The sequence below is a fragment of the Epinephelus lanceolatus genome, chromosome 19 (genome assembly GCF_041903045.1).
Source record: "Epinephelus lanceolatus isolate andai-2023 chromosome 19, ASM4190304v1, whole genome shotgun sequence".
NCBI classification, from domain to species: Eukaryota; Metazoa; Chordata; class Actinopteri; order Perciformes; family Serranidae; genus Epinephelus; species Epinephelus lanceolatus.
In genome coordinates, this window is record NC_135752.1 from 7,181,670 (window position 1) to 7,204,555 (window position 22,886).

The window sequence follows — 22,886 nt, forward strand, 5'->3', positions numbered from 1 at the left end:
AAGGCAATCATTTACATAGATTTTTTTAAAATAATACAACTTTTCAGATTTTACAGTGTGAAGTGTGCTATAGGATATGATGGGACGCTTCGGGACATTCCATTGTGTTGCAGGTCATACAGGTCATCACTCCATATTAAAGCGTTGATGACAACTCAAAGACTTGTATGTACAGGTGTCACACTGGGCCTTACACCTTACAGGAGCTATAGGTGCAGGCCACATTTGTAGTTTCTGACTTTGGTTGGATCTTTCTTACTGGAATGCACCTTGAGAGTCATGGTTGGCCTCTCCTTCTTATGTTGACAGGTTTGAACCTTTGACCTTTTATCTAAGAGCCATTTAAGTAGTAAGACAGTTGTTTATCTTTTACTCTGATGATTTCACCAGGCGAGTTTCATGTCGATCCAAACCTGTTTGTGCTCCAACTTTCTGTCATCTAAAACTATCTGTGAGAACGAGACCTAGACCGCAAGAGCCCTGGATGCCCTCTATACCAGGAACTGCTACACAATCCTTACACTGATTGGCCGGTTGCCAGGGGGAGTACTGTTTGGAGGCGGAGCTTCTACTTGGATTCTTGTCAATGTCACTGCTGTGTTTCAGCATGCAGAATGACTCTGGATAGCAATGGTTTCTGATTGGCTAAGGCAGACTTACAGCCGCTCTGTTCCTTCTTGTTGTGGCACCTGTTGAATAAAGATTGATTTCACTTCAGTGTTTTCTTCCAATTCAAGTCGCTTCTCTGCATTTCCAGGCTGCCTGCTGCTCTCCTCGTGTTTGCCGTGCCTCACCCTACACTAAATTTAGCGCTGCAGCTCTGGATCTTTCAACGTATGATATAAAAATAGCGAGGAGGGAAGTCTGCTCACCACTCAGCAGATATACAAGTCAGACTGCGTGTAAGCTAATAAAAGTTAACTGCAGAAACTGATTGAATACAGAGGGAGACAGACAGACAGACAGACAGAGGTAGACAGATATACAAGCAGAGAGACAGTAGCTACTCTAAAGATTACAGACCGACAGGCCCAGAGATACAGACAGACAGACAGAGAGACAGACAGTGGATACATACTGTAGTTCACCTTGATGTAAACTGTTATTGGTCACAGCAGGGGATGTAAACAGACAGACAGACTGTAAGAGAGAGACAGAAAATCATCAGGTAAGTCAGAATTGGTTTACTAATTTCTCTGAATTTATTTATTCAGAATATTTTTATTAAATGATTAATGTTTGGGTTTAAATGTTATATTTCAAAACAGCGCTGGAACATGTTGGAAGGAGTATTTTTTCAGGTTTGGAAGAAGTTAGCAATCTTTGTGCTAAGCTAATGCTAGGCTAAACTCTGAATGGATTGCTATAACGTAAAAGCTGGGGGTCATGTGACAGATGAGGGCAGCCCTGGAAAAAGTTTAAAGGGAACTCAACTGATTTTACACATCAAAGTGTGTTTACAGGTTGCTGGGAAAGTCTACTGCTATGTGATAAAGTAGTATAAAGCCTTCAGTGTCTCCAGAGGAACCTGTGTGAAATCTGATAAATGTCCTCAAGTGATGTCACTTGGGTCACCATGGGTTGGGGCTGAAGACTACAAGTTTGAGTTAGAGTTAGAAGAAGAGTTAGTTTTACAGACCTCTTAAGCTTGCTGCAGGCTAGCAGCTTGTCACTACATTTCTTGCTGCTAACTAGTGTTGTCAAAAATATTGATTTATCGATACAAATCGATTCTGGATATTTCAAACGGTTTCAACACTCATTTTCCACTGTATCAATACAGCAGTACCAGCTGTGTTGTCTCGCTCTTCTTGTTAATGTTTACTACAGTCATTCGGTTCTCTGCTACTAACCAAGAAAAGTCGTCATTGTCATGTTGTAACTTTGTTTTATTTATATATAAATTAAAATTTCAAATTGTATGCTCTCAATGTCCATTGTTCCATATGATATTGTAAATGGTTGGGCCACTTACCACTTACAGTTTTTTAATTGAGAAAACAAGACGTGAGGAAGTGGTAGGGATGGGTATTGTTAAGTATCTTACCGATACTGCTTATCATTCTGGTATTTAAATGGTACTCTTATTGGTTCTTCTAGGGTTTTAGGAGAAAAAAAATAAACAAAATAAAAACAGAATTAATACTGTTTTATTGTCTATGTATGTTAATGCAGTATATTAACATTCTGCTACAGCATTATTTAGAATTTAATTTCAATTCACATTGATAAGCTGACATTTGGTAAGAGGTGGGGTACAACCTAGACAGGTAACCAGACTATCACAGGGCTGACACATAGAGACAGACTACCATTCACGCTCACATTCACTCCTACGGCCAATTTAGAGTCACAAATTAACACCTGCATGTCTTTGGACTGTGGGAGGAAGCCAGAGTACCTTGAGAAAACCCATGCTTACACGAGGAGAACATGCAAACTCCACACAGAACGGCTCCCACGCCCTGGTTCAAACCAGATACCCTCTTGCAGTGAGGTGACATTGTTAACCACTGCACCACTGTATTGAATCTAAGATAGAATTTTCAATATTGTGACAACACTACCACCGACATACCAAAATCTTCATCCGAACTGTCGATCAAGTTGCATTGTGAGTAATGTAAGCACCATGTTTTGACAAAGAAGGAGAATTTTTGGAATACAAAGACATCGTAAGTTTTGTCATTTAAGCATATTAAATGCTGAAAGCCTACCCCTGTCAAACCAACACATTCTCACCACGACCTTGTCTCATATCGACATTTGGTCATGGACTTTCCATGTTAAGATATGACCTACAAGGTACCCTGGGTGCATTGGTTGTTGACTTTCTGGGATGCTGTGTCAACTTCAGGCTGTGACATGAATTGTCTGTCTTCAAAATTCACTTCCTTTTTTACAGGAAATGTACAGATTACATACAGTCTCTTTCAGAATTAATGCACTACATTTCTTTCCTTCAACAACAACAAACGCACATGGTTATGTTTTGCCAACAAAAGCACATGATTGGGTTCAGGAAAAAGAACAGGGTTTGTTGGACCCATCCACAACCCCTCCTGCCCGCCCCACTCAGACTTCCACCGCCCTAAGTTCCATTGTTGTCCTGCTGCATTTCCCTCTGACGCTATTATGGACAGTTTAATAATAACAGCAATTGGCTGCATATCTTGCTTTTTTGTCAGTATTTCAGAAATTAAGCTTTTTGGTTGACTATTCCAGAATCAGATAAGAAGTTGGACATTAATTTGATTCTTGCCTCTGCAGAGAGTGTTTGGTATAGCTTAGCACAGTTAAGGGGAAGCTACTAACCAGCTCCATCAAAACACCAAAAAAATCACCATCCAGCAACTCTGATTATATTTAAAAGTATATGTATCTCAAGAAAAGAGACACTTTGATCCATAACTGTAAAAAAAAAATACTTCAGATGCTGAGGTCACTGTTATTTGATTCTCAGCAGTTTTCATGGGGGACTTCCTTAAACCATCATGTGCAGGGGCCTGAGGCCTGAGCTCACCCCCTAATTCTGAGTCATAGTTATTTGGATAAGTCAGCCTCATTATCAACATAGACACTGCTAAGCACCAGAGTATATCTTCCAGACAGACAGGGATTAGACTCTGCAATCCCTATTTTACACAGTTCTCTGTAACACCTTTGATTCTATGGCTTGTCTATAATACAGTAGGATAGTTGTTTTTGTATATTTCAGCACATTAACTAGAATTTTCCCCACATCTTTCATCACTTTTTACATAGATTTCCATTGGTTTCACCTCATTTCTATAACTAAATCAACTGACTTAAAACATACTGAAGACAGACAATCCATCATAGTCAGTGTTACATAATCTTTGCCTGGTATTTGAGAGCAGGAAGTGTTTTGTCAAATGAGAAACAACCAAATACACATTGCGTCAGAATAGTGTGTCAGAATATTATTTTTTAAAATCAAGTTTGGGGCGTCAGTGGCTTAGTGGTAGAGCAGGCGCCCCATGTACAAGGCCGTTGCCGCAGCAGCCCGGGTTCGAGTCCAGCCAGTCTCTCCCCCCCCCTCACACCCAACTGTCCTGTCCATTAAAGGCAAAAAAAAAAATCTTAAAATCATAACATTTCATGTTTACATAGAAATCACATCATAAATAATTTCCAAAATATAGATGTCTCATAAGACATGTAGATAATAATAATATAGTGTTCAGTAATGACAGTTCATCATTTTTCAGTCTAGAAGCAGGATGTCCATCTTTACAGACTCAGTGCGGTGGTGTTTCCTTGTTGTTGCTGACCTGTGTTTAATTATAGAGTGACGTCTGTCATGTTGTGTCACAGTTAAACCAGTCAGTCTTCAACAAGACACTGCACTGAGAGCTGGACCAAAACTGGACTATTACATTTATCTACCTCTCTCCCATTTGAGGTATGTCTGAATACCAGAGCATATGAATTCTACAAATGCATTCTTAATATTTAATATGTCGGTCTGTGTGTTCTTTTTATGCTGACTGGGGAAACAGCAGAGAAAGAAGAGTTTGTCCTGAACTGGATTTGCAGCAAGAGCAGTATCATAAAATATATTGTTATTAAAATATTTAGACCAAAGCAAATTTACTGTTTTTGTCATTATCTAGCATCTTTAAAAACAATGTCCAGGAATCATACAGATCTAGGTCGTAATTATTATACATACTGGGGGGGACACATCCCCCTGCCAATGTTCAGATATGCTTAACTTTACAAAACACCTTTATTATTACTACTATGGCTGGTTCTTGTATGACAATGTACTGCAGTGCTGCATATGGTTTGTCCAAGTGGTGTTGCCGTACCCCAGCAGAAGCCGTTTCTCGATTGCTGTGGGTAGGCACAATCATAGACATATATATGTGGACGCCGCCTTGACTGTGTCAGCTCCTTGCAGCTATACGTCACCGGCCTGCAGCCTGTAAACAGATGATAGTAAACAGGGGAACAGTGCAACATTCATATTTCTGAACCAGTTGCAAAGAGTCATTTGTAGTAGAAAAAAGTTAATTATAACCTCTTTATTTAAGCTATAATCACTGCTGGATGCTCAATAGAGGTGTGTGTCTGTGTTAGGCTTACATGAACTGAATTATTTATGGGATGAAAAATAATTCATTATAATGAGGAATTGTAAAAACCATACAAGAACACAGCAGTATTTCTGTTGAGAGTTTGAGAAGAGTGCACTGCATTGTAACACAAAACATTAATAACAATAAATGCAAACGTGATGTTTACTGCAATGTAGAGCTGAAATTATTAAATGATTATTCGATTGAGGCTCTGGTAACCTGTGATGGTAATATTTTCATATTTTAGTTGTTTCATAGACTAAATACATTCATTAAAAAAAACCCAAAAACAACTGGCGGATTAATGAAAATAATAGTTGCAGCTCTGCTGTGATGAAATACTTACAGATGCCAGAAGTCTCCATAAGGTGATGCTTATAGTAAAAATGAACAACTGATCATCAAATGTCAAATGTCTGGAGAACCTTCACCACACCACAAACAGCAACAGAGAGATATACGTTACACTGTAGAAATGCAACACGAGCCAAGAGTGACGTGTTTGTTGCTGTATCTAATGTTTACTGCTTGTGTGTGTCTCTTAGGCAACAGGATGTTGTCAAAAAAAGGGGAGCAGAGGACCTTCAGCAACGGGCCACTGAGAGACCAATGGGAGAAGAAAGCTCAGAGCATTGCAGACCAGTGCAAGCAGGAGGCTGAATGGAGGGAGAAGAGTTCCTTCAAAATGTGAGGATACATGATGTTTTTTGTTGTTTTTCTATCACAATCCTGAGATTGAATAAACAGTTCAACAGTGTATAAAATCCTTTGCATCATACAAAATTATTCTTAACATACAGTAAAGATCTTGAAAATAATGCTGAACTGTGCCTACAAACTTATGAAAAACTGGAGTTTAATTGGCTGTAAGGTTTTTAGGTTTTTGCTTTACATATCAGTCCTATCAGCAGTTGATATCTAACACATTATTCAGTCACCTGCAACTGGCTCAAACTAACAAGTCCTCCAACCCATACGACCACATAGGTTGTATGCTATTCTAATAAAACTCACAAGAGCATTTCCTAAATCAGTGTACCTACTAGTGGACATCAAAATAACACATATAGACCTTTTTAAACTGGACAACATAAACATTCTAAATGGGTCCGTTTGTATTTCCTGTTTGAATGTATGTTAATGCAGAAGCTGACAGGAAGTAAACAGGGACCAAAGTTGTTGCCCTAGCAACAGAATAGCAATGAAAGGGTCCATATAAGTGTTAGCTGTCGCAGTTTTAAACACATGGTTAACGTCAGCCAGTTCTCACTCCCAACTTGACAAATTCCATCGCTTTGTCAGTGGATATCAGCATCAGACACCAACACACAGAGAAACCCTTTGCTGCAACATCAATCAATCAATCAATCAATCAATCAATCAATCAATTTTATTTATAAAGCCCAATATCACAAATCACAATTTGCCTCACAGGGCTTTACAGCATACGACATCCCTCTGTCCTCAGGACCCTCACAGCAGATAAGGAAAAACTCCCCAAAAAAACCCCTTTAACTGAGAAAAAAAAGGTAGAAACCTCAGGAAGAGCAACTGAGGAGGGATCCCTCTTCCAGGACGGACAGACGTGCAATAGATGTTATACAATATGATATACACTGGGTGGTGGCAGTTTGTGATGCTACCTTATAAACCTTACCACCACCACATCTTTTATTGCCTTCACCTGGAGAAATAAATCTAAAAATAAAGTGTCTTTTGTATGTTTTAAGTTTAATTTGAAAAAGACTGTACACATGTAACGAGCAGAAATTGTACATTTCCTGTGAAACTGAAGTATATTTTGTAAATGCACAACACATGCAACAAGTGTGCATTTGCCATACCTGAACGTCAACAACAGACACAGGAGGATACCTAGCATGTCATGTTTCGATGTGTAGGTTGGCTGACGAAGTTTCAATATTTGACTTGTTAGGATGAGAATGTGTTGTTAACATTGTGAAACAGCTGTAGTTGCACAAAAACTATATGATTAGGTTTAGGCAACAAAACTCCTTGGTAAGGTTTACAAAAAAGACCATGTTTATCTGAAACTAAGTAACCAGCATGACATACTGACATGTTTTATGTGACATACATCTCATGACATACTACCACTTACTATGTTATGTTGTTAAAACTAAATGTTGACTTCTGGTTTCACACAGGGCACGAATACCGGATGAATGTCCTGTGTTTGTTTGACCCATTCACACCATATCCCTCTGGCTCTAGCACTGTCTTTTTACTGCGTCACCCGAGTTCTTCCTTTGCTCCTGTCATAATTACTATAGGGTTGCAGAGATATACCAGTTTCAAGGTATACCGTGATATGAAAATTGACGGTTATCATGCCCTGTACATTTGTTTATCTACGTCATTGAAAATGCAGCTGGATGGAGAATCTCCCCGTTATTTTAGTTATTTTTAAAAGAGAGACTTTTTAGACAGACTTCCATTTTAAAAAATGGTTTCAAGTTTCAATTATTGTCATAAAACATTTGTTCAACCAAAAACTAAGCCTTCTGTTTTTATTCCATTGAGGGACATCCTGACTGATAATAATAATAATAATAATAATAATAATAAATAATAATAATAATAATAATAGTGATAATAATAATAATAATAATAATAATAATTCTGTAACACTGGAATATTTTCTGAGACGGTTATTATACTGTGAAAACCTCATACTGTTGCGACCCTAATTACTACTAAAGGTCACTGCCTAATAATAAACGTAAATGCGGGTTTTTTGCTCGTACAAATGACCTGGCCATTTTTTGGAGGAGAATGGTCTCCGAACTAACCAACTCATTTATGGAGCTATATGAGTGGAGGCACTACCTATACAGATGATTTCAGGGTGGAAAAAAAACATCCTGAACCAGGTTCATCATCCAAGTTAGCTAACACCACAGACCAGCAAACAACTATCTAGATTCAGACAAAATAAAATGGAAATGGAAAATAAATGGAAATGCCCTTTTATTTGGGCCATACTTGAATTAACATACACATACAATTTTGAAAAAAGGCAAATTTGGTGGTGCTATAAAAACACATTGCATTGACTTATTCCAGATTTATCATACACACAGGTGGATCTAATACTAGTAATAATGGCTTCAGTCCAATGTCAGCAGCACATGAGAGCACAGCACATAAAATTAGCTGCTGGATCTGTCTGCACCTGCCACAGCTACATTTCTTCAAGTCCACTCATTATGACAGTATATGAGTTGATCTCACTTATTTTTTCTGTTTGTGTTTTGAATCTGCAGAACTGTCTCAAAATGGAATTATCACTGGTCACTTGTTACCCCTGGAGAATTCCATAAGGTCACCACTGAAGCAGTTGAAGCAGCAAAAAGCAAACCGAAAATCAAATTCAAAATCGTCCCCCCTCCTCCCAAACCCAAAGTGGAAGCTGCTCCTCCTCCACCTCCTCCCAGGACAAAAGATCTGTCCAAACCTCGTAGGCCAAAACGTAAAGTTGAAATTGATGTGTTCAGCCTGTGCTGGAAGGACTCCTGGCAAAGCCTGAAGCCTCCTAAGTACCTTTACCTGAAGGCCAAAGAGGTGAAAACCAGAATCCCAGGATTCACAACCATAGAGCTGACTAACAGTAGGGAGTACAAGTCAGAGGGGTTTGGAGCAGAGGCTGAACGGGCATCTCCTGCTGATAAATGGAGTCACTCCTGGAAACAGGTACTGAGACTGACACAAACTGATGGATTCATTTTTAAAGACACTAAACACCAGATCACTGGTCAGCTGTTGGTCAGGGTGCAAGTCCAGACAGTGGATTGTGCTGGGAGGTTTGACTGATTTATTGCCTTGGTATTCCTTAGGTTCAGACCTTTAAATATATTCAGTATTTCAAGTTTTTGAGTATGTGGTGTTTCGCAAATTTTAGGTCAAAAGAGCGCAGGGAACACTAACATAAGGATAAGGATGTGAGGATAAGGGTTGGAGGTAAAGCAGTATACTCCATTTTCCTCATGAAGCTGTAGGCTACATGATGCTGACAACTTATGGAATCAATAAGTGTTTTATTTCAAACACACAATGAAGACACTAAAACAGGTTCAAATAGAACAGCTGCATTTCTCAGTTAACTGGAATTTTAACATAGCTTAACATTTTCCAAGGGGATTAGATTATCAAAATTTTCTCTGCAGAGTATTCCAAGTCCAGAGAGCAAAGTAGGAGAGGGCTTTTCCACCAGCTCAGTGCAAACCCTTACCTGGTATGAAAACCACAAGGTGGAATGAAGCTGACGTCTGTTGGAGGTCTGTTTCAGCAGATTACAAACATATGAGGGGGATTACCCAGCATGGCCTTGTAACAAAAGTATACAAAAGTGATGGCAGTCATCAAATCATGACGTTTACAATGATGAGTACAGGGACCAGAGTTGGATATAAATTATAAAGCACTGTGGTACACAAGATCTCACACCCGGGCCACTCTGACTGCAAGATGGCTACCTTGCTGCATTGCTGTGGCTTGCATGTGAGCAGTGTTCACACAGACAGCGCTGCTGCTCTGGTACTGCTGCAGAGCTGCCTGCTGCAATAACTACAGTATTTCCACAATGAATAGCTGATACTCCACTAATTTATGGAGCCATTATGAAGCCACTGCACTTCAACAACACTGTCCTGCAAGAATTTCACAATGAAAAGCTGTTTGTTAACAAATGAAGGGATTCTGTCCACAGAATTATTGTCAAAAGGCTTTCATTTTAAAATGGAAACAGGAAGTGTTGAGTTAAAAATTAATATTTACATTTTTTTGATGTGTGTGACTTATCTAGTCATTGAAAGTGCAGTGACAGGTGATACGATGTCAATATGATTATCAAAAGACCATTTTCAATGTCTATTTTTGCTGAAAACCACATATCACAAGAAAAAAAAATCGCGAGACTGCTTTTTTTGTAGATGCTCCGCAGCTGAGCAGCACTGCTCACGTAGGCAGTGTGGCTGCTCTAATCTGTTGACATGGGTGCTGGAAAAAAAAAAAAAGTTTAGAGTAGAGCAACGTGTGTGCACAACATCACCATAGTTCAAAATACTTAAAAGGTAGTCTGCACTAATTTATTCCTGGCTAACATGTCAGATCAAGCCTTATTCCAAAAATAAAAACATAGCCTTAATTTTAGCTTCTTCACAAGATTTTCAATGTGTGTGAAAGCTTGTTATCCAACCAAATACCTAAGTACTTAAATAATGACACTTCTTGGTCCCCATTTAAAGTGTAGAAATTATTTTGCACAGAAAACTACAAAATCTGCTGCTAATTTCTCATCCTGTGGATAGCATATTCATATTCATATTTTTGGGTTGCCTGTCTGTCTGTCTGTCTGTCTGTCCCATTCATGTGAATATGATATCTCAGGAATGCCTTGAGGGTATTTCCTTAAATTTGACACAAACATCTACTTGGAATCAATAATGAACTGACTAGAATTTGGTGGTTGAAAGTCACTGTGACCTCACAAAATAAAATTTAAGCCATGATTCATATATTAATTCTGACCAAATTTCACGCAAATGTCTAAAATGATAAAATGATGAAGTGATGATATTTTGTATCCAAAAGGTCAAAGGTCAGCTTCATTGTGATATCATAATGTTCTACAAAAACACTTTTTGGCCATTACTAAACATCATAACTCAACAACAGAAGGGGAATCATGTTTGGACAGACATGGATGTAAACTGCAACTTGACTGGTTGTCGGAGTCATACAACTTTAAAGCAGTAATTCTAGTTTGTCCTTGATCTGTGTCTTTTTATTGCCCCCCCAACCTCCAAATTAACTGGTAGATATTTTGTTTTGTTTTTTTTAGGGGTTTTTTTGTATCTTAGTATTTTAAAGCCTTGCTGTTTTATTGTGTTGTTTTGTGTCAATACTTCTATGCCATCACTGTGGTCTAAAGGAATGACATTTCTGTCTTTAATATGTCCTGTACATACGGCAGCATATTTTACAATAAGACTGATGATAAAGTTGGCTGTCAGTTTTAAAATACCCACATTTTTGCAGCTTAGAATTCTGAAAGAAAACCAGTGACAGCCAAGCAGGTTTATGTGTTTGCCCAGAGAGGAATATGAGGGATTTTTGTTGAGTGAAGAAAAGAGCTGTCATTCACCTGTTGAAAATAAATAAATACCCTTAGTCTCAAGCTGATTCATCCATAACCTCCCCAGATCACAAGAGAAGAGACCACTGTGGGATAGGTTCAAAGTGACCAAAAGACATTTTGCAAACCATCTTTTGTCTCCATTGTTCTTGTTTCCAGGTGAAGAGTCCTGCTCTGCTAGAGCGCTCTGAGGAGAAACAGTTCCAGTGGGAGATTTTGTTTGAAAGAAAAATGATTTGCAAACCTAAGATAGGAATATATACTCTTCCTGTCTGGGCTGGCACTTGGAAGATCATGAACTTTCCCTTCAGACAAGAGAAAAGGGAGTGGGATTGCATCTGGCCTGATTACGAACAAAGCATCAGCAACAAGTTGGACGAATTACAACAGCTAGAGGAGCAGGTGGGGATCAGCATCATTACAGTTATTGTTTTCTTATTGTCTTTTACGTCGCCATAAAGAAGTAAATTGAGACAGGAAATGCTGACTCATGATCACTGAGCAAACATCCATTTTTATGCCTGAGCGCATTTTCAAGTTACCTGTCCGTCCATAGGCCCTCCCGTCCACTCTTCCTGTTCGTGTAAACATGATATCTTAAGAATGCTTTGAGGGAATTTCTTCAAAATCGGCACAAATGTCCACTTGGACTCAACAATGAACTGATTAGATTTTGGTGATGGTCAAGATCACTGTGACCTTAATCCGACTGACCTTGTCTGTCTCATTCTCATGAACGCAATATCTCAAGAAAGCCTTGAGGGAGGTTTCCTCAAATTTGGCACAAACTTCCACTTAGACTCAAGGTCACTGCAAGCTCACAAAACATAACTTTGGCCATAACTCAAAATTCATATTATGACTAAATTATGACTTTATGACTAAATTGCTTATTGTGACATCATAATATTCTGCAAAAACACTTTTCTGGCCATTACTTTATGTCATAACTCAGGATGACACTGGTGACACTAATTTAGGGTGTCCACTTTGAAACTGTGCTGATTTTGTAGACCATCTATGTTGTTGGGGGGGAGATGTGTGTGAAGCATCCATGGTTTCACAGACATGGATGTAAACTGCCTGCCTGTAACTTGCCTGGTTTGCAGAGGCATACACCTGCAAGGTGGTAATTCTAGTTATTATTGTTATTAACATGTATGTTGTGATCCCCAAACAGGAGGGGCCCTCAGACTGGGAGGATGCATGGCAACTGCACAGGGCTGAACTTGAACCAGAAGATACCACAGACGACGAGACATCAGCGGCAAGCTCCTCCAGCACTGAAACCACAGCCATGATAAACCACGTGTTCATGCCTGATTGGAGTGACTCCTGGCTGCTCTCTGCAGCACCTCCAGAGGAAGAAGAAGAACGTCACAAGAACTGGAGCTCCTCCTGTGAATACAGGCAGCAGATGAGGTGGGTTGTGTGCTGAGTGTCCCATGCCTAATGTTAAACATCTTTCAGGTGTGAACCCTTTATATTAATCTGACAGCACTTTAATGTGTCTGAAGCACCAAATCACATTAATGTAGAGGCTGCAGCAGGATAAGATTTAACATGTAGAGAGAGAGAGAAATCTAGGTTATTACACGCCATTTACATCATTAGCTCTGATAAGACAGTTATTTTTTCTCGTAGCCGCTCTGCTGGTGCATATCAAAGTTGTCCATTTCTACACACTGTTTAAGTCCCTGTAGCTTGTTAAAGTTAAATCATAGTGAATGTGGAAGCCATTAACTGCAACTTTTGACTTTTCCCATAATGTCTATGCAGTTGAGTTGAAGCTGACAGCTCAGCTGTCAACTGCTGTGCCTCTGCTCCACGAGGGAATTTAAGTGTGATTGGTTGTCACAGTGGAAAGTTAAAGTTGAACTTTTCTCATGTTATGATTGAGTGGCTTTTGAGTTTTGAATCGCAGGTGAGATTTCAGGATTATAATGTGTGAAGTAGATGGACCCAAATGCAGGAGACTACAGGCAGCATGAACTGAAATAAATCTTTTTTATTCAAGGTTAGAGCAGGGATATAGCAACTCTAAAGATCACATAACCAAACCAAGGATCCAGCAAAGACTGAACTGAAAACCAGGACTTAAATACAAACTAGTCTGACGAAGGGATGAAAAAAAGAACAAAATATAGATAATATAATTTTTGTTAAATTTTGACAGCTTTGGGGGCATTATTTTATGGGGACAATATCCATTTTTTACTTTGCTATACTGAAAGGCTTAATAAATAGCTTACTGTATATTTAATCTATTTCATGACAGTAACTGTTTAACAAATTAAATGCAAAATATAAATGAATGTGCCTATATTTGACCAATTTACAACTGTTATCACATGTTGTTCCTGAAATTCACCCTTCTGCTGGGATCAGGAAAGTCCTGATTCTTTTTTTTTCTTTTTTTTTTAATCATTTCAGTCTTTTTTTTCTTTTCTTTCTTTTTTTTTTTAATCTGATTGCATCAGATTACTTCTCAACAACAAGGATGCTATATGGTGGTTTAATTTACAATGAATGGCAGCAGAATGGCAGAATAAGAATTTAGATGCTTCACTTAAGTAAAAGAATAAAACATATAAGTTAGAGATACATAAGTATTATCCCAAAAATGTATTTAAAGTATTAAAACCCATACAGAGGGGAACCCTGTCAGTGTTATACTATTACATATTATTGATTTGTTACTTCTTATTCCATATAAGCAGCATTTTAATGTTGTAGCTGTAGATGGAGCAAATACTGACCATTATTATACAGTTTGGTAGGTCATCAACAGGAATGCATCATATTTTATAAGAGTATCATTGTATGTATATCCCTTACCCTTCTGTTGATGTGTACCAGTTAACTTACTTAGTTATCACTAGTAGTGCAAAGAGTTTTGTGAAATCACACCTGTGTGGGTGTATAGAGGCTACAATTTGCAAGGTAACAATAACTGTATGTGTGAAATAAATGTAGTGAAATAAAAAGTACAATATTTCTTTTTAAAATGAAGTAGAGTAGAAGTATAAAGCAGCATGAAATGGAAATACTCAAGTGAAGATTGTACTTAAATGCAGTACTTGAGTAAATGTCTACTTAGTTACTTTTCAGCACTGGTAAACACCCAGTAAAAGGATATGGCTGGTGATACTCAATATTTTTGTTATTGTCAATAGAAACAATAAAAAGACCAAAACCAACAAGTTCATACCTCTGAAGGTCTCTATTTTGTCTGTGGCACTCAGTGAAGATGAAAATCTTTTAAAATGCCTAAGAAACATACAGTTTTCATTAAACAGCTGGTCACTGTAGTTTCTATGAGACGTTACTTAAACAGTAAATTGTGCATTTGTCGGGGACTATTTTCAGTGACCAATGAATCCACATTTGGTGCAGTAGTGAGTATTTGGGGCAGCAGGATGGCTTATATGGGAATGAGTTAAAATAAAGTACAGCGTGCATGTTCATGGTAATGAAGGAAAATGTCACCTAATGCAACAGTGTGACTCATTGACATGTTTTTTTAATAGATTTTTGGACAACAATGGAGCTCTGTGGCACAAATGAAGAAGCTTTATCTACGCTTGGATACACATACAAATACTTTCTAACAAATATTGATGGTTAACATATGGGATTTGTTGACAATAACATGGAAAATTATAGAAAATTACAAGTGCTAATCCACCCCCCCTCATGTGGCTATATGATCTGGAGGACCAAGATAAAAACTTTAATGTTCTCATGTATTCCGCTCATCAAACTAATCTGATTAAAGTAAAACCTAAACTATGACTCTATCCACAGGTGGTGCATGGCTTCACTGGAGTACAGTCAGCGACACAGTGCCATGCTGACTAGAAGACGTAAAGCCTTAAACCTCCTCCTCACATCGAAGCTGGATGATGAGGTCACAGATAGCACAAAGTGGACGGAGGGCTGGAGGACTCCTAAACGATGGATGGAACCTGAGGAGGACGAACTAAACGAGACGCAGGAGGAGGGAGAATTGGAGGAGGAGGAGGAGGAGGAGGATGAAGGAGTCGACAATGAGGAGGACATAGAGATGGATGATGAGGAGGAGGAGGATGAAGGAGTAGATGAGAAAGACAAGAATGAAGATGTCAATGAAATAGAGGAAAAAGAAGTACACAAGGAGAAGGAAGACAAAGAAATCAACAAGGAAGATGAAGAAGATAAGGAGGATGATGAAGGAGTGGATGATGATGATGAGGAGGAGGAGGAGGAGGAGAAAGAGGATGTAGATGAGGAGGAGGAGGAAGAGGAGGATGACAAAAATGTAAACAAAAAGAGAGACAGGGTAGACAGTGAGGTGAAGAATGAAGAAGCAGATGGAGAGGAAGACAGTGTAGACAAAGGGGAGGAGGATGAAGAGGTAGAAGAAGAGGAGGAGGAAGAAGAGGACAAAGATGATGGAGCAGAAGAAGACCAGGGCAAAGAAGCAGACAGCAAAGAGGTGGAGGAGGAGGAGGAGGAGGAGGAGGAGGAGGAAGAGGAGGAGGAGGAAGCGGAGGAGGAGGAAGAAGCAGACGAGGAAGAAACTGACAAAGAAGACACTGAAGTAGAAGAGATGACGGTAAAAGCAGAGGAGAATACCAACCGTGAGGAAGTAGACAAGAAAGAGGAGGGCAACAAAGTAGTGAAGAAACGAATCAAACCCAAACTTGCTGTCCCGCTCCATCTGCAGTTCCATAAACTGCACGCCTCCTTCTCCTCCTGGAAGCAGTCCTGGATGGTGGCGGTAGCTCACAGAGTAGGAGACGAAGACGATGATGATGAGTATGATGGGGTGGATGTGGAGGAGTGGCTGGCTTGGAAAGAGTCATGGAGGATTTGTCGCTGTAAGAAGCAGGACAAGGTGGTGTGTTTCTCCACTGAGCACCGCAGTCAAAGATACATGGGCCTGACGCATGAAGAAGATGCTATGCCAAAGAGTGAATGGACTCTCAGCTGGAAGATGAACCAGACTACAGCAAAGGATGTAGACACTGACGAAGAAGAGGATGAAGAAGAGGAGGAGGAGGAGGAGGAGGAGGAGGAGGAGGAGGAGGAAGAAGAGGAAGAGGAACGTTGAAATTTTCTAATAGCTCAAAGATTATGAGTTGTGAAGTACATTAAGAGTTTTTAATAAGTTGAAGATCGAGGAAGTTAAAAGGGCTGGGTATAACACCTTAATGAACTCATGATACTGAATGTGTTAGAATGTGTCCATAGAACCAAAAGCTGGCATTGACAGTCCTGTTGTCTCACACCCTAAGCACATAGTTCCTGATTTTGATCCAAATTCTGCAAAACTAAGATTATATGAAAGCAAGGTTGTTGTACCCTCTTTACCAAGGTTCTTTCACCTGCGTTCAGACTAGAGTTGGGCAAAGTATTTAGACATCCATCACTTGATATCCCTTAGTCATATTTAAAGAAGTCAGTCTGTTGGGGGATCCTGGTTTTATAGACACACAGAGATGAGTGCCATCAGCATAATGATGGAAAGAGATGTCATAATTGAATATGAATTGGCCCAGAGGCCTTGAGGTACTCCATAGTGCATAGTGGCAGCAGATGATAAGAAGTTACTAAGAGTGACTCTAAACTGTCTGGCTTCACTACTTATTCAGCAGCAAAATAAATACCATACAAAACACATTACTTTACTTTAGTAGCTTGGCTTCATCAAATGTGCCTTTAAACAACCTTAAATCCTCTACACCAACACTTTCATTTTTGTATTTAACATATGTAAGAAATAAAGATCTAGACATTGCGCTTTAACAAGCAGGAAGCCCTGCACTTTGAAGGGATTTACTGACAATCCACCACCAAGCTCTGTGACTGCACACATTGCAAAAGTACTGACCTCAGCTGCATGGTATTACCTCCTGATAAAGTGGTAGCTAACTGACTGAAATGTTGGCTTGTTTACATCCTGTATGATTGTCCGACTGCTAATGTTTGCTACCCCGTTGGACTTATTTTTAGCTATGTTAAAATCTCAATTACTTGGTTGGGGTGGTGGTTAGGTTTAACACAGGACTTTAACACAGGAGACTTCTGTTTGTGTCCTGTGTGAAACCAGAAGTCAGTGTGAAGTTGTTTTAAGTTACGTATGTATGTCATGTCACGTTGTCACATCACCTTAAGGACATAATGTGACGACAGCCAGCCATTATTTTTTTCCTAAACCTAACCTAACTGGTAGAGGCACTAGTTTGTAAGACACTATATGAACTGTGCTATGGGAATACGTTGAGCCAATAGCCAGAGCCACAAAAATACAGCGCAACTTGTAATAAACTATAGTTTCCCTCTAACAACTTGACAACATTGACAACTTTGGAAAATGTAAACACAGAGCTATTTTCTTAATGTAAATAGTAGGGATGCATGATATTGATCTTTTTGCCGGTATCCGATACGCTGATATATGACAACTCATTAGGCCGGTAACCTATATCGATATGGATATACTCATTTTATTCCCCATCTAAATTTAGTGATCTCTTCTGTAGTGGAATTTAACATCATATTATGCATGCATATTGTTATCATGATGGCCCACCAGCAGCAGATGGAGACATAAAATACAATATTTTTCAATGTATGTAATATTCCTTCATTGTAAAAATAATTCAAAATAAGAAAAAGCATGTTGGCCGATTCTAATAGCTCATTTTAAAGCCGATATTGGCTGATACTGATGAAGTATCAGAATTATCAACGTGTTGGCCAATTTCATTTTAAAGCCAATATCTGCAGATACCAATGACATGCCAATATTATCAATAATATAAACCAAGATATCATATCAGCACTATCAATATCCAGCTCTAGCAGTCATCTACTCTCCTTCCTTAGCATGATACCAGAAAGCAGAAAACAGTTAGCATCTTTTAAAGAAATCAAGGTCACATCAGTTTCTTTGTTAGTTTTGTCAGTTCAGCTTTGTATAAGTCAAACTCCCAACATTTTCCGTACTTATATTCCCATGTTGAAAACACAACCTCAGAAATTCCACTTGAAGGCAGTAATACTTCTAAGACGGTTTGAAGTATAAAATGATAAGCTAAGAAAAAGGATAAGAAAATAACAGCGCACAGAAAACAATATCATTCATGTCTCCATGTGGACTAGTCCATTCTGTCTCTTATGTCATTGTAGCTGATTCCCCTGTCATCTTTCACATAATCCTATCTTCCATGGCTGCTAAGATAATGTTTGCACTAAAGAAACACATAGTCTGCTAATGTTCAACATGACTTCAAATTTCACAGGGTCACTTCACATGACCAATGGTGGGAAGTAGTGCTGTCCAAGTGGAGCTGATTCCAATAAAATGTTCCCAAAAACCACTGAGGATGGATTGTTAGACTAATGTTTATTACAAATAACAGTGAGCATGATAAGGGGTTAAATGCAGCAAATGCTAACATTAGGTAGTGACAGTCCGGGAATATGAAGCACTTTAGAGATGGCAGACGTTAAGAAGGAATGTGTCTAAATATATAGAAAGTTTAATGTCATAAAATGTTGTGTTCAGCCATATACTGTAGATGTGAAAGATGATGCAGATATGAGTCTTACCAGTTTGTATAAAGCTGTGTATTTGTACTGCATTGTTGTAAGAAGATAATGTATAAATATTAAACTGCATTTATTAAAGTTGTGAATTTTTCAAACAAAAGTCTGGTAGCCAAATGTTTAAAGGAACAGTTCATATTTTTCCTCCTACCTGTAGTGCTGTCTATCAGGGGACTGCCAATTGTTCCGATGGTCCATTAGTCTGAAGCCCCAATGGTTCGAAAAATGTCCCATTGGACTGAAAGTCCATTTGCACAACAGTGTGTTATCCTTAAAACTATTGTTCCAAAAGGCTGTTTCCCCAAAGGCACTCTTCCAAACAGTCAGGAGCACATGGTGATTTATCGTGCAGAGTGACATCATCTCACCTCCCTGGTTGGCTAGTGCTTGTTCCCTTTGTTGGTTAGTTTGGTTGAATTTAGGCATTAAGAGTTAGACTAGTTAGGGTTAAGATAAATATATCATGGTAAGCCAATCTGATGACGCAATTCTGTGTAATTTTGGAGAAATGGCACTTTCAGAGCAATGGGCACTTGTTTACCTGGATAAAAATGGGACTTTTTTTTGACAATTCAGACCTTGGATTTATGGGCCATCAGAACAATGGCATGGCACCATTTATCAGTCTAGATTGTTTTGGTTTTTAGTTGCTGAGTGTTGGAGATATCGGCCGTAAAGATGTCTGCCTTCTCTCCAATATAATGGAAGATGGCACTCAGCCTGTGGTGCTCAAATCGCCCAAAAAAAAAAAAGAATAGAAAATAAAAACATTTAAAACTCAATCATAAACTGCTCACAGCAAGGTCTGTGGATTATCTTGAGTAACCAGGTCATGATTTCTGGAAAGAGACATTGAGTTTTTTCAATGTTTTTCCTTTCACTTTGAGCACCACAAGCTGAGTGCTGTCTTGTTCCATTATATTGGATAGAAGACATCTCTACAGTGGACATTGCCAAAATTCTGCATCTCACACCAAAACTATTTAGATTGATAAACAGCGCTATAAGAGGGAAAATATGTATTTTTTATTTTGGGTGAACTGTCCCTTTAACAATGCATAAAGTTGTTTTAAAGAAACAGTTCAACATTTTGGATGATAGACTCTTTAACTTTCTGTCTGAGTTTGCAAGATTGATTTCAATCTCATGTCTGTGCATTAAGTATGGAGCTGCAGGCAGGTTGCGGTAAGCCTGGTTAAAAGTCCCAAGATAAAAAATACACCTTCTATTTCTTGACAGACAACAGCTGAGTGCAGTGACTGTATGCAGCTTCTTGGAGTCTCCATTACTCATTTGAAAAAGTAATTTTAGGTATTATACCAGGCATGCCAGTACAGAGATCAAATACTGTGCTCACCAGCTTTATCTGGACACCAGCGCTGTAGCTGAATGCTGCACAGAAGTAGAGGGAAGATGGATACACTGTTTTTCCTTAATAAATGGTTTCAGCATGTAACTCCCCCTAAAACCACAAACTGTTTGGTGAGAATTATATAAACAAGATAAAGCATGTTGTGACGAATGTGAGAGGTGGGTAGTTGGTGCTTCATTTTGTGACTGTAACAAACATTGGAGCCCATATGGCATGCTAGCAGGGGCCCTAATTTCTTCAAACTAAAGCTAAGAGGTTCTAAATTAAGTTGTTCTATGCTGAATTATATTTGGAAGCAATGGGTAAATAAAATCCAGACTGAAAATCAATGAACTGACCCTTTAACTTTTCCAGTCACACTTTGAGTGTGTTTTATGAAACCGCCACTAGATGGAGACACAGAGTCACTGTGGTTCATCTCAGCCTGCAGCTTTCTGGAGATTTTCTCTCCAGTGACTATCATGTGTGACAGTGTAGTTGTGCAGATGCAACACATAAAGTGACATCACACTTTAACTACACAGACATTATTTGTAGCGAGATAAATTCATTGTTGTTTTTAATCACTTTGATCCAAGAGTTTATACAAAAATAGAGTGAAACTGCAGTTACTGTAATATAAAGCTTTTTTTTGCTAAACCTTTAAATTACATTTAGGTAGAGCATTCAGTCTAACAGGAAGATGTAAAAGTTGAATTCAAACTGTAAATTCTTATATTATCTTTCACACACACACACACACACACAATATAAAATATGTAATAAAAAATAAAGTCCCACTACCAGTGCCAGACATAGCACCTTCCACGCCCTAGACAAGCCCCCCCCCCCCCCCCCCCCCCCAAAACTACATTACTATCTGAGCCTATGCATTTATTACAAACAAGACTAAGAGCTACAACAAGAATAAGAGAAACTGACACAAATAACAAACACTAAAAATACTAACAAAAGAATATGGTATGTGCAAATTTGTGAATCTCATCTTTATTTATTTTGTAATCCCCCCTGGATGGCTTTAGATTTTTTCATTTTCTCTAATGCTCTCAACATACACTCCCCTACACCACACTCATCAATACTCTAGCATGTTGTGACTGTGATGGTCACTCACTGATCGACATAAAACAAAAAAACTGGTATTTTTCAACCTGGACCCTATTTTCTGGTGTACATTGGTCAATTAAAACTTCAGAGATTTTCAACTAGAAGCGCTTGGAGCGACCACAAAAATAAGCCAGAGTGCTCTGAAAACAAAGATTCTGGGTGTAGCGTTTTTGCTATAGGTGGCTGCATTTGGATGCTGGCACTGAGAAAAAAAATGATATGTTGACACAGGCCCTTAAAGGATAACTTTGGCACTTTTCAACCTAGACCCGATTTTTCTGTGTACAGTGGTCAAAGAAACTGGTGTGAGCTATAACTTTTGAAATTGATCTACTATTTAGCAAGAGGGCAGCAGCAGGCGGCCGCACAATGGGCTATAGAATTCAATGGCTTCATCTGCATTGTTGAACTCTGGTAAATATGTATTGATGATGTTGAAAAATCTTTTAGATAATACTAAACTACATTTTCTGTAAACTACTTTGAATACTATACTTTCTCCAGATCTCATACACGTTTCCACCATTGTCTTCCTGCAACAACTGACATCTCATGATATTTCAGAATGGGATCTTTGCTTAAAGAGGTGATAACAAACCGACCTCATCAAGTGAAAGGTAAAGAGACACTTCAGACACCTATAATGACAATAAACCTGTCTGTGTAAAAAAGTTTAATGGACATACAGTGACAATGGTCAATTGCCCCATGTGCGTCCACTGTATTTTTTTTCTGAGAGCTGGTGTGTTTTTCCAGTTGTTCCCATCCACATGCAGCTGCCTAGAGCAAAAGCACTGCACCCACCTTTTCTTGCTCTCCCAGTGCTTCTAGTTGAAAATCTCTGAACTTTTTAGAAAGGCACTGGTGATGTCATTGCTGATTTACTGCTGCTTACCTAACAATGACAGAAAAGCATGGGAGCAAATCGGCAGTGCACTGCATGTTGCTGGTGGGTATGCCTTGTAAGTTTGTTGTTAACTGTGTATTCAGCTCTCTGTAAATGTAGTGTTACTTTAGCTACCAAGCTAACATTAGTGTCAAGATGTTGTTGTCACAGAAACAAAACCGAGCTACATCATTACAATCAAAAATCCAGGGAGTGCTTTTTCATGAATTGCTGGGATAAAGTAATCCCCAGCAACTTGCCACCACTTTTCTGCTGTAAAAAAAAAAAGTGTCTTGTCTTATGTGGACTCATGCCCTAAGACGAACTGCATTGCCATGACTACAGGTGGTGGTAGCCTACCGTTACTGCAGCACTACCGTTAGCATTAGATCTTTGGATCTTCTTTCCTTTATGTTTGATTTTCATAATGTCAACCCTCCCCCTGGGTGCTGCGGTGGCCCCTTATGTCCCCTGTAGGAAGATCCAGCACTGCCCCCCTTCACTGTACATTCTCAATCAATTTGCAGCTGTTAAGTAAGATATGAAGACATTCCCATATCAGACTCTGGAAAATGGCTTTTATTCTAATCTAACTTAAATCTGAGTCCAATATTTTTTTGAAGGGATCTTTCATTCAAGACTTTAATGTGTATTTCTTTGTAT

The 22,886-nt window shown here is 38.8% G+C and overlaps 1 protein-coding gene across 1 annotated transcript; it reads left to right on the forward strand.

Annotated features, from left to right (window-relative positions):
- The first annotated feature begins 857 nt into the window (after nucleotides 1–857).
- LOC117270171 (uncharacterized) lies at nucleotides 858–18,961 on the forward strand. The gene is made up of 6 exons (XM_033647672.2): nucleotides 858–1,168; nucleotides 5,651–5,792; nucleotides 8,393–8,819; nucleotides 11,422–11,664; nucleotides 12,443–12,684; nucleotides 15,070–18,961. Exons 2-6 carry the CDS (start codon nucleotides 5,659–5,661, stop codon nucleotides 16,355–16,357), a joined length of 2,334 nt encoding a protein of 777 aa, XP_033503563.2. The 5' UTR covers nucleotides 858–1,168; nucleotides 5,651–5,658; the 3' UTR covers nucleotides 16,358–18,961.
- The last annotated feature ends 3,925 nt before the right edge of the window (nucleotides 18,962–22,886 follow it).